The 18,594-nt window shown below is 33.0% G+C and overlaps 1 protein-coding gene across 1 annotated transcript in view; it reads left to right on the forward strand.

The window, feature by feature from the left end:
* The window catches only part of LOC134231203 (zinc finger protein ZIC 3-like), a 30,266-nt gene extending 13,733 nt beyond the window's left edge, over window positions 1-16,533 (forward strand). Inside the window, exons 4-9 of the mRNA XM_062713123.1 lie at window positions 6,933-7,006; window positions 8,766-8,928; window positions 11,477-11,853; window positions 12,209-12,462; window positions 12,790-12,908; window positions 13,217-16,533. Of these exons, the coding sequence (XP_062569107.1) occupies window positions 6,995-7,006; window positions 8,766-8,928; window positions 11,477-11,853; window positions 12,209-12,462; window positions 12,790-12,908; window positions 13,217-13,881 (1,590 nt within the window). The 5' untranslated portion in view covers window positions 6,933-6,994 and the 3' untranslated portion in view covers window positions 13,882-16,533. The remainder of the gene's footprint in view (window positions 1-6,932; window positions 7,007-8,765; window positions 8,929-11,476; window positions 11,854-12,208; window positions 12,463-12,789; window positions 12,909-13,216) is intronic.
* The last annotated feature ends 2,061 nt before the right edge of the window (window positions 16,534-18,594 follow it).

Genomic DNA, 18,594 nt, shown 5'->3' on the forward strand with positions numbered 1-18,594 from the left:
GAATACTCATGACCTTTGATGACATACAGTCACACAATACACATTACCTTTGAATACATACAAAGTGAATACACACTACCTTTGAATACATATGTGAATACACACTACTTTTGAATAGATACACAACCTTTAAATATGTACAGAGGAAATATACGTGACCTTTTATGACGTACTGAAGGAATATAGAGAGGAAATACACTTGACCTTTGATTAGAGGGAATATGCATCACATGTGAATACATACCAAGGGAATACACATAATCTTTGAAAAAATACAGAGGTAATACATATGACCTTTCAATAATAAGGAAGGGAATACATATGACCAGCAAATTCACACATAGGGAATAGATATGACTTTATAAAAATATAGGGGATGGGAATAAACATGACACATATGAAGGAACCTTTGAATACTAATGAGCCTTTAAGTGGGTCTGAGTTTGTTTTTGAGTTAGCTTGATAGTGTAGATGAAAAAATCTTAAGAAAAAACTGATTGAAATAAAGTGAAAGTGTATGATTTGAAGTTGATAATTTACTGCCCAAAAGTCTAATCTACCTCTTCCATGGGGCATTTCTTGCCGACTTATCAGGCTTTTTTCACCTGATTAATTCATTTTTGCCATTAATTTGTTTGCCCTCTACAAAAGCTAGGAGTAAACATTCCATTTTGGTGCTGTTGAGCATGGAAGTGCACTGCAAAAATTTTGTGAACATTAATAAAACTTAGGACCCCCTGCCTGGAGAGAATTGCAGTAAGGCTTCATTTTATATCATTATGTTTAGAGGTTAAAAATGGCATTTTACCTTCAACATATTTTTTTTTTTTGAAAAAAAGTAAAGCAGCTTTAATTATTATTTTACATGTTAAATTTTGTAATTTTTTAGGGGTTGGGTGGGATTTTGTGTCTTATTTTGTACTTATCATTTGTTGCATTAGCCATTATTCAAATAATACAATGCATGTTTAACTTATTATGTTCATTAAACTTAATAGAATTCATATATACATTTTAAAAAGTGCAGGTTCCACCTATTTTAAGATTTATCTGACAATTTTTTAAAAAGGTTGACTTATTAGAGGTTTTCTTGTATGTAGCAACAGAGGATGAAATTCTTGTCTTGACAAAAAATTTCAACTGAGAAGCAGACTCTGGCTCTTCCTTGATACAATGGTAGCTCTTGACCAGGATTATGACAGTATATTTTCAGCAGTCTGCACAGTTTTACCTCAAATTGTACTTAATAACTTTTGCTAGTGGAGTTTTATTTTCAACATTTCAAAAAATCAACATGCAAACACCTTACTTCTATAGATGAAAGGTCAGAGTCGTATTAAGGCCAGGGTTATTGATTTAACATTACTTTGGAGTCCTGAATGACTTTCAGATTTCAGAGTTTTATTTGGGGGGGGGGGAGGGTCTTGTGAGCATATTATATATAAGCTTTTTTTTTCAGATTTACCTACATGTGTAGAACAGAGGCACAACTTTTAGTTCAAATTTAGACTTTGTTTTAACTCCAGTAACAGTTGATTTAATTTGCCAACATTCGATATGCATTGTAATTTACTAGTGTGCCAAATAGGACAACTGTGTGCCCATTGCAATTCTTCTCTGACGTGTTTTGATTTTCAAGTTTCATCTTGATTAAATTCAGATTTCATAAGATGTGCAATTTAAACTTTCTGGTATTATTGTATAAAAGATGGCATTGTTATAGGATAAAGCTTAAAGAATTCAATCTAGGTTGTCACATTAATTCTACTGCATGTATAAGTTCTCCAATTAAATTCTAATCAAATTCAACAATCTGTAGGGGGCATGGAATGGTTGTATTGTTATGAGTTAAAGTGTAACCCCCCATGATCGTAGTCTGCAACTGACAGCTTGTGATAATTGTTTATTTCTTATTATGAGCCGGGTTTTCTGTATGTGCAGTGGTGTATATTTAAAAGGTCTACATATAAATGACCCACACAAAAACATTTATAGGGGGTACTTGTGTGCGAAATATGTAATCAATTCCCTAGGAGGTAACAGGGAGGTTTAATTAAAGATTCAAATAAATGGCGAAATGTAAATGCAAATGTGTTCGGTGGTTGTACCATAATGAAATAGTTTCTGGAAGTTTAAAAGTTACCATATTCATTGAATAGGCACAAGTTGATGCATTTCACAGGATAATTACTTTGTAGTAATTTTTTCGTTCAAGTACCCCCCATAGAGGAGCCTCTTGCTACACTTGATTTGGATTTGATAGGTAGATAAACGGTTAAGCATATCTTTTAATATCTCTTCACACATTTCATGACAATATTGGGGTATAAATCAGCAGAGCAGAAGAAACTTGGTGTATTGGTAAGGAAGAATTTTTTAACTTGACTTCTAGTTAGCATAAATGTTTAAGTAAACTTGCTTATATTATTTTATAATAATGAAATTTGCATTTTAAAAATTCATGGTATTTATATATTGTGCATTTTATCGAAAAACCTCTCTCTCTCTCTCTCTCTCTCTCTCTCTCTCTCTCTCTCTCTCTCTCTCTCAGGTAAACAACATACCAATATTCAAACAAGTTTGATAATTAAATATGGCAAATACAATGTTGTAAAACATCTACTGCATTAATCTTTTTCTTTTCTAAACATTGATGTTGTGATGAATTATGTACTGTAGTGAACTGAGATTAGAGCTATTAACAGTGATAGCATGTTTGTTTGATGTATCCAGTCTGGGTCATAATTGTAGATTGATATTCAATTATTTTCAAGTGACGTCTTACTATTGACATACTGGGTAATGTACGTGAGTTAAATGACAATTTTTCTTTGATTTTATGGAATTAAAATTATCAGGTGAATTAATACATAATTGATCTAATTCAGCATGTGGTGGACATTATATGTTTAAACTTTTCATAGATTGTTAGCTCACGTGAGCAATAGTCTTTTTTATGAAAAAATGGCATACGAAGTATATGCCAGGAATAATCCACTTTGGGCCTATTCTGACCAAATCTTTTGGAGATAAGGGGATCTGAGATTCTTGCAAGGGGAGATGCAGTCAAAAAATGCACAAAAAAAGTGTTCATGCAATCCTTTGCCAAGAGAGATAACTGTAACATTTTTTTCAAACTTTCTCTGAGAAATTCCAGAGGCTTGTCATTTTTAGCCGGGATTATTGCTCAAAGAGCAATTGCCGGCTTATGTGATCCTGTTCAAGGCAGGATGTTGACCCCATAGTCGCCATTTTAAAGTTACTTGCAAAAATATAGTTCTTACTCTCAACCGCTTTTGAGATAATACAAACGCTAAATAAAACAACAAAAGTTTTATCTATATAAAATAAACATTAGTAGTAATGACTTTGAAAACTTCATAAGTCAAAGAACATAGTTCATTAGCGTAAGGATTTTTGATGATCAGTGTTACCGTAGTTCTCTACACGTACGAGGTAAAGCAGGAGAGGGAACCAGACTGGCCTGTTTGTTTACATTCAGCTGCGGTACCAGACTAATTCTGATTCTGACAAAATCGGACCGTGGTATTAGGATTGAAAAACTCACTGTCAGTGTCTTATCATTTATATTGATAGTTTTAAAATAATTTTTTCATCAGAATATAAACGTGATTCATGTAAGAAATCCATTCTACGAGGGGTTATCAAAAAGTTCGTGGACTGAGGCTATAAAATTAATACTATGGTGTATGAGCTTAAAAAATTTATAAGGAGCATAAAGCAACAAAATATAAAGAAAGTTTGAAAATTTTAGCTTGATACCTTCATAATTCCCCAAATTATTATAAGATAAAGACGACATTATATGATCACCCGGCGCCGTCGCCGTTTAGTTTCATGACGTCCGACAACGTCATTATTTTTCAATGTCCACTTATTCTACTTCGTATACTTATTTTGATGTGATTCTCTAGAGCTAAGTAATGACTTCAACCCGTCTTGTTTTTATGACCTAACAATGTCATGAACAGCAGCTCTCAGTGCATATATTATCACAAATTTACACTGAGAGACATCCTCGCTTGATTGTGTCAGCATATTTTGTTTTTTTGGAGTTCAATATAGCTATAAAACACATGATCAACGTCATTATTTGACGTGATCGATTTTTCAAACTTTGACTACAAATCGACATTAACTTTGCATCCCTTTTCTCTCTGAATCTATTTTGGCAATAAAAAACAATTAATCTGGATGCAATTTTATTCTCCGTAGCCAGTTTAAAAATTTCCTAGGTGTATACCAGTTTTTCAAGAGGCAAAACTTTATAGAATGTTGGAAAATAAAACCCCTCACCCTTTTTGACGTCATGTTCAAGGCAATATTTGTTTGGATACTCCATGTAAAATTTAAAATAAAATTTCATAGAAATTCCAGAATGAGGTAAAAATTTCATATTTTATGGAGCAAAAGTGTTCCAACACATACCTGAATTAACGGAATTTTTGGATGGCAAATGTCCATCTCAAAATAGTTTATCTTAGTTACACTTAAGTCGAAAAAAACGCCGTTTTCGAGGTTGCCCCGCCTGGACATACCATTGCTTACAAAAACTTTACTAATTTATTTAAAAATAAAATTTATGATTTGTGATTTATTCCATAGATAGAAAAGATGATGATAAATAAATATTTTGAAATTCATTGATGTACCTAAAGCGGTTTTAATTTTATGGCGCTAGTCCATGAACTTTTTGATAGCCCCTCGTACTCTGTAAATGAGCCCGGCTCTCTGTACTTCTGAGTACTTTGATTGTCATTAATATCCATCAGAAAATGTCAAAATTACTGAAAAATTCCATGTTTGTGAGAAAGAGAGTCCACATTGGTTGTAACACATGCAAGTGGTTCCTGGATAAGCTCTTCCTATTATGAAGAAACATAGAATCTGTAATATGATTTATAAGAAAAATCCCTGTGTGGTGTAAAGATACCAGATTATATTGAATATATTTCTGTACATTGTCTTTCTAATAATCTACTTAATGCAGTGTCTTACTTCCAATACTAGTAGAATCAATGTTGTAAATAATGTTTGTTGTATTAAATACTTTGATGTACGTACATTAGCAATGTTAAATCTAGCACTAATTTTGTCAGATTTAAGAGTACATTTTATGTAATGTCATTATTATAAAGTTATTTATAAGACCATATGCTGTTAATATTTGCCTAAGATAATTTCTATTTGCTAAATTCTAATGACTAAACCATGTCACAGTAGAAGAGTGACGATTCTACCAAAGTGAGCTGTTAATAAAGTTTTGACTAACTTAATGCTGTATATGGCAAATCATCCAATGCAAGCTCACATTAGTGATTGTGTAAATTTTATTTAATTTATTTCATTGATGTAATCTTAAAAACGTCATTTATTATGAAATCAACTGAAAAATTAAAATTTGTATATCAAATACTGTGTCTACAGAACTATACTATAAAACTCAAGTTTTATTATACATCTTTGATAATTCTCGAAAACAGGCAACACATACAAACCTTGGAAAGCTATGTTTTTAGATCAATATTCTTTTGAAAGAATTATTCCTAAAACTGAAACTTAGAAAGCTCTCTTAGAGAGAACAGCCATGGCTTTAACTTTTCAATCATTAACTTCCCTTACTTATGCAGAATTTCATGGTTTATAATTTATGCAAAATTTCATGGTTAACTTCGTTTAAAAAAAGTTCAAATTATCCATCATATAATCAATTGTATGCCACTTATTCAGTTTGATAATCGATTTTAAATTTGGCCTGATTTTGCAACACTAGGAATCAGTTAGTAAGTAAATTGGGATCAGTGAATGATTGCATTGGGATCAAGTCTGCATGAAGATCAGTAAATTAATAGAGGATGAGTTTAAACTGTTAATGATTGGGAAGGAATCTTCTTATGAGTACATGGAGATCTATCAAGGATTATACAAATATCAATTAGTGCATGGGGTAAGTGAGAAGATAGGGAACGATTAATGGATGCATGGGTATCAGTAATTGTGTGAATAAGAATTGCATAGGGATCAGTTAGTGTAAGTAGGATTGGTTAAGTTAGTGCATGAGGATTGGTTTAGTTGGTGCATGAGGATTGGTTAGTTATTGCATGAGGATTGGGTAAGTTATTGCATGAGGATTGGTTAGTTATTGCATGAGAATTGGTTGAGTTAGTGCATGAGGATTGGTTAAGTTAGTGCACGAGGATTGGTTAAGTTAGTGCATGAGGATTGGTTAAGTTAGTGCATGAGGATTGGGTAAGTTATTGCATGAGGATTGGGTAAGTTATTGCATGAGGATTGGTTAGTTATTGCATGAGAATTGGTTGAGTAAGTGCATGAGGATTGGTTAAGTTATTGCATGAGGATTGGTTAAGTTAGTGCATGAGGATCGGTTAAGTTAGTGCATGAGGATTGGTTGAGTTAGTGAATGATTAGTGCATGAGGATTGGTTAAGTTTAGTTAGTGCATGAGAATTGGTTACTAAGTGCATGAGGATCAGTAATTGGACAGGGATCTAAGTAATTAGAGTAACTTAGTAAATGAATTTGTAGGTGATTGTTGGAACTTCCTAAGAGAGTGGGCTTTTGCCATTTATCTATCCTGAATTGATTGGAGACTTAATGATGCAGAGGCATGTACTTTCCAAGGGTTTATTTTTAGAGGTCTCTTAAGAAATCTTATTGGAAGATGCTTCTGCAAACGTCATGTGTCTGTGTTCACATGTAATTCAATTAACACATCTAAATGCCAGTAAAACAAATGATTATATTGAACTTTTAGGAATTGAGGATAGTGACCTAGTTTATATGTTTAGCAAGGTGACGGACCTGAATAAATCTGGGCAGTAGGGTAGATAAAAACTGTGAAACATAAGTGATAATTGACAATAAAGTATGCCATTATATATATTTTTGTAGGTGAACCATGCAGAATTATTCCACATCCTGACAAGACACTGGTCTGTACCTGAGCAATAATCATGAAGTCAGAGGTATGATTTATTCCAATTTTTAAAGATTTTTTTTTTTGCAGAATCATAAATCAAATATTTAAGTTACCATGCAAAGTTAAAAATTTATATATATATATATTTGGAAATGCTTCAGGAGGATGCATAACAGAAATATAATTATGTAATGAGCTTAAGCAAAGATTGTTTAATTTTCCAACTCCATATTTTTCGTTGATTCTTTTAAAAAGACTTTTTTTTTCAATATGGGTAAATATTTTGAAATTAAATGATAGAGTATCAAAATTAATTTCATTTATCGGGACATTAAGCTGAATGATTCAGTTTTCAAAAACAATAGAATTATAAAATTAATTCTGTTACCTAAGTATGTAAAAATTTTTATAAATCCTTGTATGTTCATGTTCTTGGTATCACAGTTGTATCACTGGGCCAGTTTAGTTTTACCAGTATATGGTCGAAATATATGTCAAGAGATGTGAAATGATTTTCATCAGATTGTTTAGAATTAAAAGAGCATTAAATGTTTGATATAAAAATAATTGCATGTAATTTGTATATTCTTGGATATTCATAACATCAAGGTAGGTGCATTCGTATATTTAATTAATATAAAGCATATACATGTACTGTACAGTATGTAGAATGCTTCTGCTAGGTTTAAGGGGAACTGACCAACCAAATATGCAGTAGACTTATTTTATTTAAAAATTGTTATTTTCTTTTGCTAAAACTACATTTTTCTTGCCATTGTTAGAATTGCCACTCTATAAGGACATTCTTTTGCTTATCAAGATAATATTGTTTTCATTAAATAAATATATCCCCCGGCAGTTCTCTTTCTGATCATCACATATCTGAATATACTCCAGAAATAAATATAGTAAATTTTGCAATAGGAGTAGAAATGTTCACGTTTATTGCTTCATTTGTGCTGAAAGCAATATAAGCAGCAACTTTGTTGGCAAAATTTTCTGTTGCAAAACTCTTTTATTGATGCAGAATTACATTATTGTCATCTTGTACAATATCGTTTTCTTAATTGAATAATACTAAATATTTGATAATACAGAGGTCTTTCTTTTGAAACATTTTTAATACTTTATTTTTAGTCTAATTGATCAGAAAGGTTAAAATTACAAATTTACCAAAATGATGTACAAATTTACCAAAATGACACATTTTAATAGCAAAATAAATTTCCCAAAAATGCAGCTCATATTGCTTGTAATGCATGCAGATTCAAGATTTGCATGTCTGTAAAATGTACTACTGAAATACTAGTATCTTATTCTAAAAAAGAAAAATTCACAAGAAACTATTAAAATTTTGTAAATTGATAAATGTCACATTAAAATTCATGCTTTGCATTTGCTTGTATTTTTTTTCTTTATTACCCAAGACTTATAAGAATATTATTTTGAATTTAAAAAATGGTGGATTGAACTTGTGACCCCAGGAGGAAGTGCACAGAGAACTAAAAAAAAATGTGTCAAATATAAAAATGGGTTCAGTTAATAGAGGGTGATCAGATACTTTTTATATATGGTCATTTTGGGTCAGATGGGGAGAGTGTAAAGTTTTTTGAACATGATTTCAGAAATGTTTTTGTTGATGGTTGAGTGACCTCTAGGCCTTTGATGTTCTGTCTGCTAGGTAGACAGTTTTTGCCTGATACTTTAGTGACAGCAGATGCCCATGGGCTATTGTTTGTGTTTGTTAAAGTTTTGTTTATCTGGACTTTGTCATATTCATTGAGATTAAAAATTCATTTTTTCAGGTTTTGTTGAATTCAGCTTCTAGGAAACAGAATAAAAAGAGGCAGATTTTGATGCAAGAAGAAAATGGGAATGAGAGTGGAGACAAGCCTCGGAGTGACTTTGATACGTGTAATGTACTGAGTATGACGAAATGTATCAAACTTTCAGGAAATCTCCTCTCAGGTACAGTATAATCTTTCCTCAATAAATGTGATTCAGTGATTGGATAAATTTTTAAAACTAATAATTACCCACAAGTCATTTTTATTGAAATCCATTCGAATTTTAATATCTTCTGAGTCATGTGTGACCTTTTGTTACTTTTTCCACATTTTTATCTGTCTCCAAAATGACTGAGTCATTTTCACCTAAATTCAGTTTCTTGCATTTGGGAGAACAGAATTATGAATTCATGGTTTGTCAGGGTTGTTACCAAGACCCAGGGGATCAGGCATTTTCCCTGCTTATAATAATTAACCCCCCAGTTATTCAGGTATTCCCCCTCAACACCCTTCAGGTATCAGGTTCGTTCGTCCGATCTACCTGTTCGCAGGAGTTCGCACAGAGTCCTCCCGAAATATTGTTCGCTCTATATTTGGTTTGGCCAATACTTATATGTACTTGTAGATATATAATTATATAATTAAATATTAACATATATTATTTATTCTAGTTAATTTCTTTAAGATCTTGGGATTTTTTTTTTTCAAACTCCAATTCAAAAAATTATGTTTATTTAGTCTTAATTTTTAGCTCTACTGGTCAGAGACCAGAAGAGCTTATGCGATAGTAATGCGTCCAGCGTCCGTCCATCTGTCTGTCTGTCTGTCTGTCTAGCTGTCCGTCTGTCTGTAAACAATTTTTCAAAATGCTACTCCTCCTACAGTTTTGGTCTAATTTCAATATAACTTGGCACAGTTTTAAGAAACATAATTTCAATATAACTTGGCACACAATTTCTGTTAAATTTTTTTCAAAATGCTACTCCTCCTACAGTTTTGGTCTGATTTCAATATAACTTGGCACACAAGTAGACTACACTAAGATACATAATTCTGTGTATCGGTTTTTGATTTCGATGAACGATGTTGCCGTGGTTACTAAAAATAGAAATTTCTGTAAAATTGTTTCAAAATGCTACTTCTCCTACAGTTTTGGTCTGATTTCAGTATAACTTGGCACACAAGTAGACTGCACTAAGATTCATAATTCTGTGTATTGGTTTTTGATTTCGTTGAACGTAGTTGCCGTGGTTACTAAAAATAGAAATTTCTGTAAAATTGTTTCAAAATGCTACTCCTCCTATAGTTTTGGTCTGATTTCAATATAACTTTGCACACAAGTAGACTACACTAAGATACATAATTCTGTATATCGGCTTTTGATTTCGATGAACGGTGTTGCCGAGGTTACTAAAAAATAGAAATTTCTGTGAAATTCTTTCAAAATGCTACTCCTCCTACAGTTTTGGTCTGATTTTAATATAACTTGGCACACAAGTAGACTACATTAAGAACATAAAGAGACTTTTTCTCTTCCTTTGCTATAAGTACAAACCAGTAGAGTTTCAGTCTCGACAGAGACTTCTGGTTAATTTGATTCTAATGTTTTTTGAAGGCCTTAGTGTTTGCATTCTGTTATAGTTAATTAGATGTTTAATATCAAATTTTCAATGTTAATTAGGGGGACATGCACATCTGTGTTATTTTTACGAATTGCGCTATGTTTTGAAAACAAAGGACTGAGACGTTAATTGGTCCATTATGGAACTGAACAGTGGATGATGAAGGTTTTACCTTTGAAGAAATCCATTAGATCCTTATGCTACATAAAATAGGGCAAACGGACCCTGTGCGAGCAAGTTTTAGGGCGAGTGAACTCGGGGCGAACGGGAATCAGGGCAAACAGGATCATGGGCGAACAAATTTTAGGGCGAACGAACATACAACCCACCCTTCAGGGGAGGAACCCTAAACACACTTCTACTTTTTTTATGTCCCCAACTGTTTCAATTCAACCCTGTCTATGCTCATAACCCTCCTTTAAAGAGTTGAGCATACAAATTAAAGCTTTATAAAATTCCTTTTTATTGCTGAAAATTTATAAGGCCAAATGTTTCCATGATTAGTCCATTTCCAGCATTATAAAATGCCAGACTCAGGATGTAGGGTATAGCTTTAAAAGGTGAGGCTAACTAGGTCACTGTTTAAAGTGCATTGCATCTTTGAAATCAGCTTATGGATATGCATACATGCAGCAAGCTGTCTGCCTTATAATCAAGTATAATTAGCACTACTACAAAAGTATGATCAACTAATTGAAATAACAGAACAAATTATGGTAATAACAACCACTATTTCTATTAGAAAGTCTTAGTAAAAAGCTAGATGTAACAGTTACATTCTCCCACCCCCAAATAAACTTAAGTGTTCAGTTGTTATAATGGAGTATGACCCCCAACAGGCTCAAAATCCCCACATTGAAAAAAAAGTCTGTCTTCAGTAAACAATCATTTACCAGCATATTTCAAAGAATCATAATTTAAAATTAACCTTTTTTTTTTAATGTGAGTGAACAAAAAGAGTGGATTTCGAAGTATCCATGGAAGTTACTCAGGTGACCAGCAAGGCTCTTGGACCTCCTGTTTGACATGCTTTAACTCTTATTTAAATGCTATATACTTGTCATAGCTGATATAAATTGAACCTTTAATATTTGAATTTGATTACAGATTCTAAATCCAGTAACAGTCACGTGAGTGAAGAGTTAGGACATGGATTGGAGGTAGTCCCAGAGAATCGAACACCGTCCCTGTCGTGTGACCCCCCACTCTCGTTCGGAATGCTAACAAACTTCCAGGCGGACCATTTATTTACAAATAAGCATAATACATCTTATGATGCTAATATAAGAGCAGCTTCACCAGAATTGAGCTACAGTGATATTGTCCACAATCTCTCTGTTACTTCTCCAAATTTTAGAATTTCAAATAATGTCCATCATACAGACCTACAAATAAATACCCTCGACACCCAGGGGTTTCCAGGACCCTTAGCAGCTGCATCCCCACTGATCCCAACACCCACAATATCAGAGGATTCACAAAATGTAAGTGTGAAAATCACTGTGATGTGTCATTTTAAAATTCCATTTGTTGCCAGTGACTGCCAAATAAATAAAAAAAGAGGTACTGAAAATTACAGCTTTTCAGATGAAAGTATCAGGAAATCAGTGGTAAATGCTGAATATTGGAATGGATGATTTTGTAGATCAAAACAATTTTGTTTAAAAAAAAATCAGAAGAAAACTATATTTTAGAATTACCAAATTCTAGATATGAGATACAATTCATTTTAAAATATATTAAATGACAGAATTTTTCAAGAAATCAATTTCAAAAAGTGCAAGTGTTTATGCAAAAATAAGAGAACTTTAAAAAAAAATTTCTTTTAATAATTTGCAGACATCCCAGTCCAGTAATGGTTCTCCTACCAGTGGTTTTCCGTACCTTAGGCTGTACCCTAAGGATAAGGAGGACTCTCCCCCCAGGGTACAGTTCCACCAGTGTCGATGGATGCACTGCGACAGCAAGTTCCTCAAAATGGACGACCTTGTCAACCATGTCAATGACCAGCATGTCAAGGTTGAGAGACCTGATATAGACTATCAGTGTAAATGGGAAGGTTGTCCTAGAAGAGGGAAGGGATTCAATGCGAGGTAGGGTCCTGATCAACAGCTAGATCTTTTTATAAGATAATGGAAATTCATTTGTTATATTTTATGGATACTTTCATTTATATCTCAGCCCAGCCAATGGCTCAAAGTTTTCTGGTCAAAATTTGACAGATGTTATCTAAAAATAATATGCATGAAAATTTTACTTAGGAGATTAATTCGAAAATAAATTAGGAAATATACTTCTCTTAGATTTTTGAGATGCAATAAATTGTAATTTTTACCAATTCTTTGTTGTTTGATATACATCTATATTTGATGGGGGAAAAAATGATGTTATAGTAATTTAATTAACTTTGTCATTTCTAGGTACAAAATGCTTATCCATATAAGGACCCACACCAATGAAAAGCCTCATAGCTGTGCTTTATGTGGAAAATGCTTTTCTCGCTTAGAGAATCTTAAGATTCACAACAGATCCCACACAGGTAAGTCATTCACTCTGATTCTGTACAGATAAAAAAAAAACAGGAAACTGCCATAAGTTAAATTTTTGATAAATCAGAAAGAAAAAGAATAGGGCACAAAACACTTTCTTTTTGAAATTCTGAGCTATTGTGTTTAGAGATACCATTTCTCAATATGACTATAATTGCAAAAATTTGTTATAATTAAATGACTTTTAATTTTGCGTAATACTGAAGAAGAACCAATTGACTTTGGCTGAATTTATATCATGATTATTTGTTTGATATGAATACATGGACAAAATTCACATCATGAAAATTTTTTGTAGGAGAGAAGCCCTATATCTGTCCTTTTGAAGGATGCAACAAAGCATACTCAAATTCTAGTGACCGATTCAAGCATGTTCGAACTCACCAAGAGGAGAAGCCATACATCTGTAAAATGCCAGGCTGCAACAAACGTTATACTGATCCAAGCTCTCTACGCAAACATGTCCGCACTCATGGACATTACTTCAATGGTGAAAATGATAGCAAGAGTTCCAAATCAAAATCTCCTGAACTGCGGAGGTCGCCGCCAGAAAATCCGTCTCCGCCCATTTCCTCCAATCCCTCTCCCACCAGCGTTAATCAGAAATTATACAGCATTCCTACGAGCTGCATTCTTCAACAAAGCATGCCAGCTCATTATATGTCTCCTCATGGAATATTTCCCTCCAATCCAATGTTGTCGTCTGCCGTCCTTACTGGGGGACTACAGTCAATGTCGATTCCAGCAGCTGACAGCTTGGTGACCGTGTCTCCGAGCTCTCCCATCAAACTGGACATTGAAAGTGATAAACTGTCCCTGGAAACCAAATGCCAGGATGGACCTCTGGACCTGACAACCAGCAGTCCGTCTACGGGATCTGATGTGGATGTTGGAGATAGAGATGGTCCACACTTTCAGAACGTTAACTCCTCCATGCATAGTGCCTTGTTTGAGGATGAGTGATCAGCAATGTTATTTTTTGTCTCATAGCTCTGGGGTAATTTTTAAAAAGGGAAAGAAAAACTTGTTAGGAAACTTCTGCCTTGCAAAACTATGTATTTTACTTGTATATTTTTTTTTCTTTATTTATGACATGAAGGCAGTTGCTTCCATTTATTTATTTTCTCCGTCCATGTTTTTACGAACACTAGAATTATGTGTGATTTTTTTTTTATTTAAATGTATTTTAATAATGTGTATTGAATTACAACTGTGACTTTCTTGTCGCAAGCAACGAAGATTTCTACCTAACAGTATTATTGCAATAATCATGTCTAATTGTTAATTAAGGTAGCTAGCTTGACAGTTTGGATATATACATGTACGTATCATTCCTGCATGCACACAAAAATTTCAGCTTAATGATCTTCACAGCATTGTTTTTCTAGAGCAATCTTAGGTTGATATACATCTTTGTATCATACATTTTTTGTTGTTTTCCTATCTGTTTGGTATTGATTTTGTGCATAATTCTACATTGTATTGTATATCTTATATTTATATTAAGTATTTTACCGAAAGGGAAATATTTTAGACAAAGTGAAAATTTATGCAAAATTTCAAAACTTGAGTACAACACGTAAGAATGATACACTGTAGTTGGTGACATGGTTTATGTACTAGGGCTTGTTTCTAATTTGTTGAATTTTATAGAAATTTACAGAGCCTCCAGAAAGGATCAAGATGCATGTGTATAGAGATCCATGATTCAAAACAAATTTTATGATTTAAGCTTCTTTTCAGAGTTCATGGAAAAAACAACCTTAGTTTGTAACATCATAAAGAAAAAGTGTCTGACATCTATCCCATTACTTGCCTATTTTCCTCATTGTCTTTTGATGCAGGCAGTATTTTAGTGTACAGTTTGTCAATGAACATTTCTAAAAAGAATTTCAGAGGATATATAGGCCACTTTATGTACAGACTTTGATGCATCAGTTTTAATATGACATGTGTCATGATCAAAAGTATTTAAACCAAATTCATGTAATTTACTCATGCATTCTCCTATATTGGTGTTCTGTTTATTCCTATTAGTTTATTTTTATAATATTTATTAAATGCCACAAAGTTCATTTCATTAAGGTTCATTACCCCTGTGATAAGGGAAATCACTCTTATTAACAATAAGGCTACATTCCCAATAGTTTGAGAGACAGATGATGTTTAATATACAGTAAAGCCTGGATATAGGGAACACTTGAGGATGTCAGTAGTTTTTGTGTTTCTAATGATTTTGATTATCTAGTTGATATTTTGTACTTCTTTGTAACACATTACAACTATGATATAAACAGGCCTCCACTGTAAGTATGCTCACTTCATACATTCTTTACTGTTCTAAATGTCCCTGTTTGCATTTCAAAATGAACAGGTGTTGATTGTTCATTAAATATATATTTTAATCAAAAGTGCTATATCAGAGTGCTAAAAAGAGTAATCTCTGAAAATGTTTGGTAAACTTCAAAATATATTTCACAACTATGATTACTTGCACATATGGGAATATTTTTTCAAGGATATGAATTAAATTTATACCTAAAAATATTAGCATAATATATCAGGTAATGATGAAGTTTGAAGGGAATTAAGGAGTTTTATTAAGATTAAGGGATTGATAAATGTCAGAATGACCATTATATGTACTTTAAAAAAAGATCAAGTGGAATTAAAATGTGTAAGTTAAGATAAAATTATAGGAGAAGATTCTCCCAATTCTTTGATTATACTATTGATAGGGACTTTCAGTAAATATGACTTCAGTGACTCAGGTTAGCGTTGTGGCCCTTGGCCTTCTTGATTTATGTTGGGATACTTGTTTCTGTGTAAGACTTCACATCATATTCATCTCTTTTACATAATGCATCACCCAGGCACACATCTTAGAAATAAACTCATAGCCTAATTTGAAAGCTGGATGTGTTTCTGGTAAATATTTTCTTAAAAGTTTAAATTACTTGGAATGGGACAATAATTCATTTTCATTGTGTCAGCACCCAATACCTTTCATAGATCTAAGCTAAATAATTGTGCCAAACAATTCATCTTGCATTCCAAACATATTATAGAATTAAACTTTATGTCTTTCTCAAAAAAAAATATTGAAAGCATAATGAAGTTTAAGGATAAATAACACAAACAGATTTTTTTTACGGAAATCAGCAATAGATCAAAGAGTTCTCATGGATCTATATTCAGATAGGTACCCTGAATAATTTCTGCCAAGCACAGTGGGAGAAAATTGTAATATTTTGTTACAGTGTTAAAAATATGTGCAAAATTTTGGTATAGAATTACATAAGAAGATATACAAAGTCACATGTCTAAGAACCATAGAAAATATGGATTTCCTTATATTTTAGGGTTGTGTTATTTAAGTCATTTCTATTTAAAAACAGTCAAAAATATACATCAATCCATACATCAAATCTTTGTGTTATGTATCCTTAAGATTTTATTTTGTAATTCTTGCCTATCACAGGATGTGTGTAGGATTCCTCTCTCTTCTCAGTTGTATAGGTGCTATATATGATAAAGCATTTAGTGACAAATGAACTCGTTTATTTGTTGTGATACATTGTTTTGGATTAAATAAATGAATTATATCTGTTATAACACATTGTTGTCTGTTGAACTCATTGTACAAAGGAAATGGGGTACAGTTGAATATTGACATCTTAGACACTGATATCTTGAATACCTTTTATACATTGACTTGGAAGTCACAACTACAAAACCTTTGCCTCAGTGCTTTCACTGAAAATGGGAGATGGTTACTGTATCTCTCCATCACTCTATGCCAGCAAACTTGCCCAGAAAAAGTATCCTTGGGTGAAGGGGATTCAAGTTTGTTCAAATGAGGGGCAACTCCCTCTTTCAAGGGGAGATAGAACCATTTCCAGGTAAGTTTGGACTTTCAGTAAGGTGTGGCATTCTTGGGGCTACCTGATTATGTCTGTGAAATGGCGAATAAATTCTCATTGGTTGAAATTAATAACATCAGGAACTTTAAAATTGTTGTTGAAAATGATGAGATGACTTATGCTCCACCACTTTGCAGGATGAGACAATGTTTTTAGTTATTCGATACACTAATTGGCATTTGCCCAAATTTCTATCCCATGTATATTTCAACAGTGAAGGCAAGATGTGTAAATTTCAGAAGCTAATTATGTAATGTTGAGAATTCCAAGCCTTACTGAAAGTCCAAGCTAAAGTTGAAATTGTCCTAATCAGGAATTGGTGAAAAAAATGGTATCTTTTAAAAATCTTCTCAAGAACCACTGGGCCAGGAAAGATGAAACTTATGTGGAAGCATCCTTAGGTAGTGTGGATTAATTTAAAGTTTGTTCAAATCATAAAACTGGGGGTAGGGTGGGGCCACAATGGAAAATTAAATTTCTTCTTCTCAAGAACAACAAAGTCATGATTGCCCTTATCAAAGTAAAATTATTGCAGCAATATTTCTGCTATATTGCGGCAACATTGCAGCAACACATTTTTGTCACCAGAAACAAGCTTTTTGGGTTAGTGAAATATCACCGCCAGCTGCAACAACTTCTGGTGACATTCTGGCAATACTGCCAGAAAAAAAAACTTTCTGGCAACATCTAGGATTACCCATGAGCCATTTGTTGAGCATGCTCAGTCATTTACTTCCTCTTTTTAAATAAAGTGGAGGGAATTCAAAGGCAAGCATGTTTTGCTTCATTATTGACTTGTATCAAGTTAATTAGAGTTGTTAATTGTGTACAGTGGGATTAGACAAGATGAGTAGTAAGACTGCATAATGTGGAATGGCTAGAAAAAAAAGAATTTCAGGAGAATTATAGGAATGTCTACTCTAGCTGTTTCCATATGATCAGACTTAATTGGTGAGTCAAAACCATATTCTTTTTGAGATGAATGATTCTATGGAGATAAAATTGGAAAAATTATATGTGTTTCAACTAGTGCTTGTGATGCTTGTATACTAGACTTGTATGTCTATATATCCTGGTGTTGCAGGAAAAGATGAATGCATGTTATCAGTTAAAATGCATGAACATATATAATTATAATTGATTGCATAAATTTGAATACCTGCCGCAATATAGAAGCAATGTTGCTGCAATAATTTTACTTTGGTAAGGGAGTTTGTTCAAATCATGACCCCTGGGGCAAGGATGGGGTCATAATGTGTGATTAAGGTTTAATATAGAAATACATCAATTAGCAAAAACCTTTAAAAATCTTCTTAAGAACAGCAGAGCCATGACTGGTCATATTTATATGGAAGCATCCTCAGGTAGTGTAGAATCAAATTTTTTTCAAATCATGACCTGGGGGTAGAGTGGGGCCACAATGGTGATCAAAGTTTTATGCAGGAAAACATAGGAAAAATCGTGAAAATTCTTCACAAAAACATCAAACCATAATTGGTCATAAATTATAAAAGCATCAAAAAGTTAAATTACTAAAGATCTAAATTTGGCCAACCAGGTATGGAATTCCATATACGACAGCCAACTGCTCACTGCTTACTGCCAACTGCTCACCGCTTACTGCCAACTGCTCACTGCTTACTACCAACTGCTTACTGTTTACTGCCAACTGCCATACTTTTTTGAATAAATGTTCATATCTATTTTGATATTTGTGTGAATTTTCAAGAAAAAAAAAACAGGCGCGGATCCA

This window comes from Saccostrea cucullata, unplaced genomic scaffold (genome assembly GCF_032062105.1).
Source record: "Saccostrea cucullata isolate Sc308-1 unplaced genomic scaffold, CSIRO_AGI_Scuc_v1 ctg1020, whole genome shotgun sequence".
Taxonomy (NCBI): Eukaryota; Metazoa; Mollusca; class Bivalvia; order Ostreida; family Ostreidae; genus Saccostrea; species Saccostrea cuccullata.